We start from the raw sequence: 12,333 nt of genomic DNA on the forward strand, positions 1-12,333 counted from the left end.
ATGCAGACTGTTTTAAAAGGTTTTAAGGGTCATAAAGAAGTGGCCGGGGCTAGTGATGTTAATGTGAGAAATTAGCATGTAACAGCAGCAGACCATGCTTTCCTACCTGATGACGGACGCTTGTGTTGCGCCCGAAACGTCGTAATTTAATTTATTTTATACCCACGTGACTTTACCGAAAGTACCAAAGAGTTTTATTCCCATGAGCAGCCGCCTCCTCCTCCACCGCCAGGGGACCCTCTACGCTCGTGTGCACGCGTGACTCAAGTCGCCGCTGAAGGCGAACTGGAAGATTGCCATCACGGGCTCGCCGATTCTATTCGTAGTCAGCCCTCGTGGGGCTTTGTAACCCTAGGGATCTGCGGGCGCCGCACGACGTATTTGTGTACGGCACATTTACGCGATTTAACCCGAATTCGTGTGTGAGAAAAAAGTATTTTTCGTCCAATGTTTAGCGAAAATTTGTGCCTCTGACTCGACTTATAAAAACGTCGCATTTACTGTTTGCAGTGCTCATGCGTGATCCATAATAAGGGTTTTTTGGGGTTAGATCGCGTAAATTTAAATGCGTCGTTAAACAGCAGCACCACCCGACACAGCCGATTAGTAAGGTTTGTCACGTAAACAGAACGTGCGAATTAGTTACTAGTTCAGCACACCGCTTGTGTGTTGGAGAGTAAACCCATTTATATTTATGCGATCTAACAAAAAAACGTTATCACGAGTGGTTGTATTACTTTGTTGCATGTTGGTGGTGAAAGCCTACGTGTTACAATACAAGGACGAGATGAATATCCCTTAGCCCGTTAAACGAGCCAAACAAAAGAACCGAGCCCATCGCTCGCATACGAAACGGCCAAGGTTTTTCTTGTTGTTTCCTACAAGCAAATGTTATAGCGTTCATCGATATGAACACACAAACACAATGCCGTGCATCGTGAAAATAAAACATCAACGAGGAGTTCACGCGTACGATTCAGTTTATTATGATTGAACACGATTATACAAATAAAGATTATTGTTATCTGACCAGTGAGAAAGTTGGTTGTACTAATTATATTCTTATTCTGGATTTGAAGCTTTCGTGACTGCAAGGATTCATACTATTAGGTTTTTTCGGTAAAGTTGCGTAGGCAAAAAGTAATAGAAATAAAATAACAATAAATGAAAATAAATCAATTAAATCACGACGTTTCGGAGGCAACACAAGTCTCCGTCTTCAAGTGGGACCGTCACAGCTAAATTTACTGTGTCAACAGTGATTTATTTTCATTTATTATTATTTTATTTATTTTACCTTTTATCTACGTGACTTTACCGAAAAAAAAACCTAATACTGTAGTGTCTATTATTATTTTTCACGAAAGCTTTAAGTCAAGATTTTATTCTTTTCTTCTAGCGACGTCTGCTGGCCACGAGAGGCCGCTGCTGCTGCATTGTTTCACTGCAAGGCTGCGTTCACGCTGGTGCACGTGATCTGTTCAGCGTTCAATTTCACGTTCAACTGTGATGGTTCATCTTCTTAAACGAACGAATGCGGTAACATGTTTAAGTTTTTTATAGGAGTATAACACAAGATTCACAAGTTACGTAAAGGACACGCCTATACGGACATCCTGGCCACATGATATCAAGGTTCACTGGAGATGTATCGATAACTAGAGGTGATCATCGATTATCCGGCGGTCCCGGGCCGATCCAGCGACACCGGCTGCATGACCTGTCCGGCGATCGGCACCGCGCTCGTGACAAAAAAAGGTAGCAACGCTTTATTTCAGTGTCAAATATTACATACGGTTCATTATACACTACATACAACTTAAACAATGACAATACTGCACGTGTATACAGCACCCCATGCAGTCTTCGAGATTGGAGAGGTAAGAACGGCACAGTAAACGTTTTAACCTTTTAAAGTAGGATATTTATTTTTGTCTATTTGAACGTTTATGCTAATTTAATATAATTAACATAAAAGCACGTAACACCTAAACACATGCCATACAAGAATGTGCAAAAATAAGCTGTTTTAAATTATGATGTGATTAGTGATTATCCGGCGTTTTTGAAAATCCGGCGCCGCCGGATATTCGATGATCTACTGCGTTAGTGAACTTCGATAACTATTCATCTTATTTCGAAACAAAAAAACTGACTCGTATCGTCCACTCTGGCCTCTCAATAGGCCATTGCCCGAAACGTCGCTCTTGTTAGATGTGGGTCGCAAGCCTTCACCAAGTAGTGTGAGTGACAAAGGGGCCGTCCATAAATGACGTCACGTACCTAGGGGGGCGGGGTCAGACATTTGTGACGAGGGGGGGTGAGAAATGTGACGTCACATAAAAATGCGCAACTTTAAATAAATATAGAATTGTTATAACAACACTCTTACATCAGAGTGCAGCGCCACATTAAATACGCACTACAATGACACTAGTTTAAAGCGATTTTAAGCATGTTTTATTTTCAAAATGGAAATAAGGTTTTGGGGGGGGGGGGGTACAGCTTTGTGACGTCATATTTGAGGGGGGGGTCTGACTTTTTGTGACGCCGTGTGACGAGGGGGGGGGGTCAAAAATCGTCCAAAATCACGTGACGTCATTTATGGCCGGCCCCTAACCCACTGTGCGTGCACAGTAAACTCGTTCAACACACTCCAGCACATCCTGTACTCGACACAAAATAAGCGGGAGCGCGCTCGTGGGGCATTTAAAGTCACAAAATAAAATAATAAAAAAGCCGAGACCGCAAACCACGTCCTTCACGCACCCGTCACTCAGCATAGACATCATGTACAGTGACAATTACTGAATTGAAGCACTCGTTCCCGGAAAGTCGTGGAGCTGATAGGATGTGTCTTTAAACAAAATTGACAATGTTTTTCTTCTTGGTTCTTTCGGTAAAGTCATGTAGAAGGGCAATAATGAAATAATAAAAATAAAACATAATAAAATAATATAATAAAATAATGAAATAATATAGTTACATAATACAATAATATAATAAAGTAATATAATATTATTTTACAATGTTTTATTTGTATTATTTTATTATTTCCCTTCTACGTGACTTTACCGAAAGAACCAAGAAGATGAATCCCTGCAGTCACGAAAGCTTTGAATCGAAATTTGACAATGTATTTTTAATGTTTAGAGGAGTGTCCTTCACTAATTTTCAAAGGTGGGAACTTTCGCCGATAATCCATCTCAGTGGATTTGACGGCAGCACGATGATGATGATGATGTTGGGTGATCACGGGCTGCACTTAAAAGGCCACTCAGTGGCCCGCAGGGCCTCTATGTCTGTCTCTCTCTCTCAACACCGGCTGAGAGAGACAGACATTGCCTGCTTATCTGTTGTATTACAGTATACGGCGCTGTATTCGTGTATGGCGCGTGCAATGAATGTCTCGGCACACGTACGCTGTGACAGGATACAATGAATCCGCAAGAGAATGAATGTAAAATTATGTTAATACAGAAATAAGCCTATCAGTGTTCGGGCATTGGATCAAGCTGTGATATTTTGAATGCAAGTGCCGATACGTTCGAGCATGGATCAATTTTGTATCGTTAAAAACCGGTCGATACCCGTTTCATCGGACATTGGATCGTTACAAATACTTCGATTCCCGTTCCAGTGGTCCTTGTATGTGCAAAGTCACACCCAGTTACTCCACAAATGGGCCTAAAGCTTGAACATAATGTATCGATCTTGACATAATGTATCGATCTTGACATAATGACAGAGACACGTGCCTCGCCATGCCCGCTTTCCCGCCTCCTGTTCACACGGGTGACGTCACCGGTCACGTGAGTTGGGGCGCGCGCGGGGCATGGCGGGAACCGCGGGGTAGCCCCCCCCCCGTCCCCACACGCGAACTCCCTCAGCCGTGGGCTCCGGGCTCGCTGAGGTAAAACAACAAAACATCTTAACGACGATTTAAAACAATTAAACTCGCAAACATGAATTCCTCTTTTTAGGCGGCGAGCGCGTGAAGTAACCAGCACGTCTTGTGGACGTTTTTCGTTTTGTAATTTAACGCGGCGTTATATTTTAATGTAATGTTGTTTGCCTCCCGCTACGCGAGTGTAAAGTTTGACAGCCGTCCGGTTCGCGCCACCCTGCTGTTGTTGTTGTTGGAGTGCTTGTTGTTGGAGTGTTTGCTGCTGCTGTTGTTTATAAAGTGGGAACTTTGTACAAGAAAGCCTCTTCACGGGGATTTGCTGCAGGCTGCTGCCGCCGCCTTTAAAAGCGAAGCTTCTCGTTGTGAGGCGGCCAACTCGCAGCGCGAAACATCGCGACTCACCTCGTTACACTCACCTCGTTACTGAGCTCACCTCGTGTCACTCACCTCGTGTCACTCACCTCGTTACTGAGCTCACCTCGTGTCACTCACCTCGTGTCACTCACCTCGTTACTGAGCTCACCTCGTGTCACTCACCTCGTGTCACTCACCTCGTGTCACTCACCTCGTTGCACTCACCTCGTTACTGAGCTCACCTCGTGTCACTCACCTCGTGTCACTCACCTCGTTACTGAGCTCACCTCGTGTCACTCACCTCGTGTCACTCACCTCGTGTCACTCACCTCGTTACACTCACCTCGTTACTGAGCTCACCTCGTGTCACTCACCTCGTGTCACTCACCTCGTTACTGAGCTCACCTCGTTACTCACCTCGTGTCACTCACCTCGTGTCACTCACCTCGTGTCACTCACCTCGTTACTGAGCTCACCTCGTGTCACTCACCTCGTGTCACTCACCTCGTGTCACTCACCTCGTGTCACTCACCTCGTGTCACTCACCTCGTTACTGAGCTCACCTCGTGTCACTCACCTCGTGTCACTCACCTCGTGTCACTCACCTCGTTACTGAGCTCACCTCGTGTCACTCACCTCGTGTCACTCACCTCGTGTCACTCACCTCGTGTCACTCACCTCGTTACTGAGCTCACCTCGTGTCACTCACCTCGTGTCACTCACCTCGTGTCACTCACCTCGTGTCACTCACCTCGTGTCACTCACCTCGTGTCACTCACCTCGTGTCACTCACCTCGTTACTGAGCTCACCTCGTGTCACTCACCTCGTGTCACTCACATCGTGTCACTCACCTCGTGTCACTCACCTCATGTCACTCACCTCGTTACTGAGCTCACCTCGTGTCATTCACCTCGTGTCACTCACCTCGTGTCACTCACCTCGTTACTGAGCTCACCTCGTGTCACTCACCTCGTGTCACTCACCTCGTGTCACTCACCTCGTTACTGAGCTCACCTCGTGTCACTCACCTCGTGTCACTCACCTCGTGTCACTCACCTCGTGTCACTCACCTCGTTACTGAGCTCACCTCGTGTCACTCACCTCGTGTCACTCACCTCGTGTCACTCACCTCGTTACTGAGCTCACCTCGTGTCACTCACCTCGTGTCACTCACCTCGTGTCACTCACCTCGTGTCACTCACCTCGTTACTGAGCTCACCTCGTGTCACTCACCTCGTGTCACTCACCTCGTGTCACTCACCTCGTTACTGAGCTCACCTCGTGTCACTCACCTCGTCTCACTCACCTCGTGTCACTCACCTCGTTACTGAGCTCACCTCGTGTCACTCACCTCGTGTCACTCACCTCGTGTCACTCACCTCGTTACTGAGCTCACCTCGTGTCACTCACCTCGTCTCACTCACCTCGTGTCACTCACCTCGTTACTGAGCTCACCTCGTGTCACTCACCTCGTGTCACTCACCTCGTCTCACTCACCTCGTTACAAGTCTCACCTCGTCACCGGTCTCCACATCTGTCTGCTTCTTACCTCATCCACTGCTCCTCCGCTTTGCAAATTCCCTTCCCTCTCTTTTCTCTCCTCCTCAAATTCTCTCTGAATAATAAAAACGGCAACGGCGACCTTGCACCGTTTAAGAAACGTGTTAAATCCTCTCCGCTACAACGCTGATGGTGCCGTTTGATTTGATGGGCGCCGCAGTGGCCAGATGTTAGCTACCTCGCCTGGTCCGCAGGAGGTCGTGGGTTCGATCCCGACCCTGACGATGCCTGCTGCTGCTGTGTATTTTGAGTTTGCGTGTCTCTCTCATCATCATCACGGTGGCTAGGAGATGTTAACTACCTCGCCTGGTGCGCAGGAGGTCGTGGGTTCGATCCCGACCCTAGCGATGCCTGCTGCGGCTGTATATTTGGAGTTTGCGTGTCTCTCTCATCATCATCACGGTGGCTTAGGAGATGTTAGCTACCTCGCCTGGTCTGCAGGAGGTCGTGGGTTCGATCCCGACCCTGGCGCCTGCTGCTGCTGCTGTGTATTTGGAGTTTGCGTGTCTCTCTCATCATCATCATCATCACGGTGGCTAGGAGATGTTAACTAACTCGCTTGGTACGCAGGAGGTCGTGGGTTCGATCCCGACACTGACGCCTGCTGCTGCTGCTGTGTATTTGGAGTTTGCGTGTCTCTATCATCATCATCATCACGGTGGCTAGGAGATGTTAGCTACCTCGCCTGGTATGCAGGAGGTCGTGGGTTCGATCCCGACCCTGACGCCTGCTGCTGCTGTATATTTGGAGTTTGCGTGTCTCTCTCTCTCCGTGGTGAGATGTTAACTACCTCGCCTGGTCTACAGGAGGTCGTGGGTTCGACTCCGACCCTGACGCCTGCTGCTGCTGTATATTTGGAGTTTGCGTGTCTCTCTCCCCATGGTCGCGTGGATTTTTCTTCGGGTCCTCCGGTTTTGCCCTCCACATTTCGAGTGAACGTCGCGCGTTTACGACTATTTGGCTGCTCGACATGTCCACGTGATAAGCCACTGTGTGTCGAGCTGTTATTTGTGGTCAGGTGACTTCTTACAAAGAGCTGCATAGCTCCGTCGGCCTTACCTGGCGGAAGCAAAATGTGTTGCTGGCTGCTTGCCGTTTTTGGGCATGTGGGCTTGTGCTCAGCCGCAGGTTAAAACGAATCCTAAAAATGTGGCGAGCCCACTCCCCCCTCCTCCTCCGCTTTAAACCCAGAGGTGTGCACGGCGTTCAGGACTGAGGCTCGCGGATCTTCTGTAACCTCCTCACCGCGTCTCGTTTTGTGTTCTGTACCGGGCTCCTGTTGAAACGCAATAAATAACAAACTAATATTTAGATAAAAATAAAGAGGCGCACATAACCCACGACGCTTAACAGGTTTACTTCGCGACGCGCTGCAAGTTGAAGTCTCTTTGGTTGCATTGGCTCCCACCGCCTCCACGAACGGCGAGCAGCTCGCCGCCACGACTGTTGGCACGCCAACACCACCAACACCACCACCAACATCACGAACACCGCCAACACCACCACCGCCAACACCACCAACAACACCCACCAACACCGCCAACACCATCACCACCAACACCACCACCAACACCGCCAACACCACCAACACCACCAACACCATCACCACCGCCAACACCACCAACACCACCACCACCACCACCACCAACACCACCAACACCATCACCACCACGAACACCGCCAACACCGCCAACACCACCACCGCCAACACCACCACCGCCAACACCACCACCAACACTGCCAACACCGCCAACATCAACACCGCCAACACCACCACCGCCAACACCGCCAAAACCACTAACAACACCGCCAACACCACTAACAACACCACCACCGCCAACACCACCACCAACGCCACCAACCCCACCACCGCCAACACCACCGCCAACACCGCCAACGCCACCGCCACCAACACCGCCAATACCACCACCAACACCACCAACACCACCAACACCACCACCGCCACCACCGCCGCCACCAACACCACCGTGCTGCTGCTGATGCTGCCGATCGGCGCCCGTGAATGGGGGTAGGGGGCCAACCGGCACGAGAATGACTCTCTTTGTGTGTGTGCCACACTGCCCCCCCCAACAGCTGCTCCACGTCTCGTGTCGCAAGCGGAGGGGGGGAGACTTCGCCGCCGCCGCTGCCGCCGTGCGAGAGAGACCAGCTCGGCACCGTCGCTCCGCCGCCGCTGCTGCCGCCGCTGCCACCACCGTCTCCCCCTTCTCCTCGGATGACTCATGAAGCTGCCGGGCAGTAATGTGATGAATAAATACGAGTTCCTGCAGATCGTGGGAGAAGGTGAGTTGACTGGATGCGAACCCGTGGGGAAATGTTGCAGAGAAGAAGGATCGTCAAAGGGAGGCAGAAAGGAGACCGTTTATTATTTCACCTGTGCCCGGACGTGACTGCATGCGCCGCTTAATCGCAATAGTTTCCTACACTTTGTGTTCCCGTCCTAGAGCAAGGCTCTCGTGAAGGCGCTATGTTTTAAAGACATGACCTCCACGAGTTTGAAAGTAGGAAGCAATGGTGCTGCTTGTAATCCCAATTGAGTAACTTGCGGTGTACTTTTTCTAATTTGGCAGATTGACGCCGGTAGACAACGGCCTTCTCTTTTCATATAACGCTACAGGATCTCTAATATTCACTGTGAAGCAGACAGAGCATGCTATGTTTTGGTTAATACACCCACTGCGGTAATAACCGGGGCAGCCTGCCGGAATCGAACCGCAAACCTCTGCAACAGGCAGCGAACGCGCTACCGCTCGGGTCCTCAGCGTCACGGACCCCAAATGCGACGGAGAAGAACTGCACGAGAGAGTTGGCGTAGAGGAGGATGATTTGAGATGCCAACTTTGTCCGGGAATGGCCGCGCGGGCGCAACCGCGTTGGCAGTTGTTGCTCAAGTCCGCCCCCCCTTCGCCCGGTCTCCCGTCAGCCGCGGAGGCAAATGGTGAAATAAATAAGTGGCAGTGTAGCACTACGGTAAAAGTCACCGTCGAGTACAGAAGCGATGCTCGCAGTTTGCGACTCTGCAAACCGCCCACTGTAGACCCAGGTGACCCGTGAAGTGGCAAACACGCGGCGGCAAGCACGCGGCGTCGGCACACACACAGACACACACACAGACACACACACAGACACACACACAGACACACACACAGACACACACACAGACACACATAAGACGACGCCAGCGGCAGCAGCAGCAGCAGCATGCACAGAGCAGCAGCAGCCTGTACAATGGCAGCAGTGGAGCAGTGTGGTTTATGAAGCCTAATCTGGCATCGTAAAAGGGTCAGGGTGGTGATAAGGGCTGGTTGAGTTTGTTGGGTTAGGGGTAGGGATAGTGATAGGGGCTGTTTGGGGTAGGGCATTAGGTTAGGCTTGCGGTAGAGTGTTTGGGAGAGTGAGTGATGGGGTAGATATTCTTAGGTTTTTTCGGTAAAGTCAGGTAGGTAAAAAATTTAAATTAATAAAAGTAAAATAAAAATCACGACGTTTCGGAAGCTTGTGTTGCCTCCGAAACGTCGTGATTTTATTTTTATTTTACTTCTATTAATTTTAATTTTTTACCTACGTGACTTTACCGAAAAAACCTAAGAATATGATGGGGTAGAGTTACGTTAGGGTTGGTGTTGGGTAGTGATATGATCTTGTTGAGTGATTGGTAAGCCTAGTGACAGTCTGGTTAGTTAGGTTGAGGGGTATGGGAAGTGATAGGGTCTGGTTGTATTAAGGTGAGTGTTGGAGGCTGTGACAGGGTCTGGTTGGTGAGTTAAATTCGAGTTCAGGGTAGTGCTAGTGTATGCTTGGCTAGTGTGATCTGGTGTAGCACTTAGGGTGTGGTTGGCTATAATGTTTGGAGAAAATGTTTCCTTGGTTGGCGTCAATAGGGTTAGGACAGAGGTCTGGTTGACTCGTGCGTTTGGCGTTAGGAGTAGCGCTAGAGTCTAATTTCCTATTGTAGTTATAATTCAGGTTACGAAGAGCACAAATCATCGAATCCCTACCAACAAACCCAGGGAGTGATGATAATGACCACGACAATGATTGATGATGATTAATGATGATGATGATGGATATAGATGATAATGGATATTGATGATGATATTGATGATGATGATATTGATGATGATGATAATATTGATGCTGGTATTGATGATATTGATGCTGATATTGATGATGATATTGATGATGATATTGATGTTGATGATGATGATAATGATTGGTTATGATGATTGATGATGATTGATGATGATGAATGATGATGAATGATGATGATTGATGATGACAGCCCAAGTTAAACCCAGACTGGGGTGTGAACTCGCATCCTTACGCTTCGGGGTCTAAGCCCTCGGCCAGATTGCCACCGGGCAGCACGGCGAGCCGTCACCCTGTCCCAAATGAATCTCGTGGCGTTACCCTTGGGTGCCATAGTACCCCGGCTCTCGCATAATGTCCGTGATGCAGTCATGTTTAGTCTGTTGATGGTCGGCGATGCGGCAATTGACTCATCTCGATGAGCTGTGCACGATGCATCACTCCGGTGCGTACGAGCGTTCAGGGTTTCAGCGCAATCGTCCTCGCTGCGTTTCGACTTCGCAGAGTGGCACAGATTTCGGATTGATTGGTTAAGTACACCCCTGGAAAAAATAGTGTCCCAGAAATAAAATATTTAATTGCCTCGGCCATTTCGTATTATTTGGTACCCCGGGGTACCGCCATGAGGATCAAATGAAGGAAGTGACCCAGTGTTTAGAGATCGTCTCATCGCCGTAATGGACGTTTTTCCAACGTTGTGATGGACGTTTGTTCACAGTGTGTGCGCGCGTGGGGTTCATGGCAGCTGTGGCACCGGTTTTCCTGTGAAATCAGCCCTCGGTTGGATAAACCGATTGCTGATTGGCAAGTGGATTAACCCATTTAATGTGGCTGTGCCGAGGCGACCCGGTGTTTTATCTGAATTTGCAAGCAACGTCTGAACTGGTCCTGGCTCTAATGCAGCCCGTTATGAACCCCCTCGGACAAAGTGAACCACCTCCACACGTAAATATAAGATTAGGTTTTACCCGTTTTTCTGGCAACAAAACACGTGTTAAGATGTTAAAACACCAAACTGAAACCTTTTTACAAGAATCATGTCTGCATTAACCACAATACTTGTGGTGAGAATGCAAAAAAAACCTCTGATAATATATGTATTGTCTTTGAAACTGATTGGTCCACACCAGAGACAGCTATTTTGACACTTGCAAAGGAGGTCCCATTATGTAGCTGCTCACCCAGAGCCCTCATTACTTTGATAGTGCAGCATTGTCTTTGAGCTGTACGCCTTTTGGCGTCGTCTGGTCTAGCGCCAATTGAGACGAGGCTCTAAAGAAAGCCGTCTCTGGTGTGGACCAATCAGTTTCAAGGACAATGCATATATTATCAGTGTTTTTTTTTGCATTCTGACCACAAGTATTGCGGTTAATGCAGACATGATTCCTTGTAAAAAGGTTTCAGTTTTGTTGCCAGAAAAAAAGGGGAAAAACACTATTATTATAGCATGTTTTTTGTATTTTCACCACACGTATCTGTGGTTAATGCAGACATGATTCCTTGCAAAAGGTGTCAGTTTGGTGTTTTTACATCTTAACACAGCTGTTTTGTTGCCAGAAAAAAGGGGAAAACCTATTCTTATATATTGACACTGGCAAAGGAGGTCCCATGACACCTCCACACAATTAGCCGGTTTGTCATGGTTCACGTTTTTTCCTATCGGTGAGCGGTTTTGTAAAAATCTTGACACCCATCTTTGGGATGGAGCGACAAGATCAGCTGTTGTGCAGGAGTGAGGTGAATTTCGGTGTCGCAGAGCCGTGAGGGGAGGTATTCATCCAGCAGTGTATATAAATTGGATGATGATGATGATGATGCAGAGATAACCATTGAAGCTTGGGGCAAGTAAAAAAAGCGACAAATTAACGACACAAGAATTGAGTGCAGAAGCCTTTCAGGGCATTAAACGTCATACATCTACCGCTGTAATTCTCTTGAGTGCACGTTTAATTTGACTTATTCTGAGTCGCAAAGCATCACTCTTCTCCGGTCCAGTTTCGAAACGAAGACACTTGTAAATTCGGCTTGAGCTTTGTGGTTGCCACGAGCGGTTTCGTGATGAATTACTACCTTGTGTGGTTTTTGTCTTTTCTAAAACGCGTGCCTTGATGTGGCGGTTTGGTAGTAGTAGCGGTTGCTGCACTAAGAATCTGGGTGACCTGAGTTAAATACCCGCTCACGGCCAGTGACGATTATCTGAACCAGTGCTGGGCCTCCCCTAGGTCGGCTCGGCCTCAAATGAGTACCTGATGCGGTGTACAAACATCGCCGCTTGGGAAATAAAGGCTGGCGGGCGTGGTATTGGCCACCCACCCCCCTCGTGTGCCGTGTCGGCCTTGATAGGTGCTCGTTAACAGCACTCGCCATAATAGTCTGTTAAGGCTATACGGGGATCTTTGTT

General features: G+C 48.4%; 1 protein-coding gene across 1 annotated transcript in view; it reads left to right on the top strand.

Moving 5' to 3' along the window:
* Positions 1–3,870: 3,870 nt before the first annotated feature.
* Positions 3,871–12,333, top strand: part of CDKL5 (cyclin dependent kinase like 5) — a 39,733-nt gene continuing 31,270 nt past the window's right edge. The window contains exons 1-2 of the mRNA XM_078881138.1: positions 3,871–3,913; positions 7,917–8,126. Coding sequence (XP_078737264.1) covers positions 8,066–8,126 — 61 coding nt within the window. The 5' untranslated portion in view covers positions 3,871–3,913; positions 7,917–8,065. The remainder of the gene's footprint in view (positions 3,914–7,916; positions 8,127–12,333) is intronic.

The sequence above is a fragment of the Lampetra fluviatilis genome, chromosome 60, assembly GCF_964198595.1.
Source record: "Lampetra fluviatilis chromosome 60, kcLamFluv1.1, whole genome shotgun sequence".
Taxonomy (NCBI): domain Eukaryota; kingdom Metazoa; phylum Chordata; class Hyperoartia; order Petromyzontiformes; family Petromyzontidae; genus Lampetra; species Lampetra fluviatilis.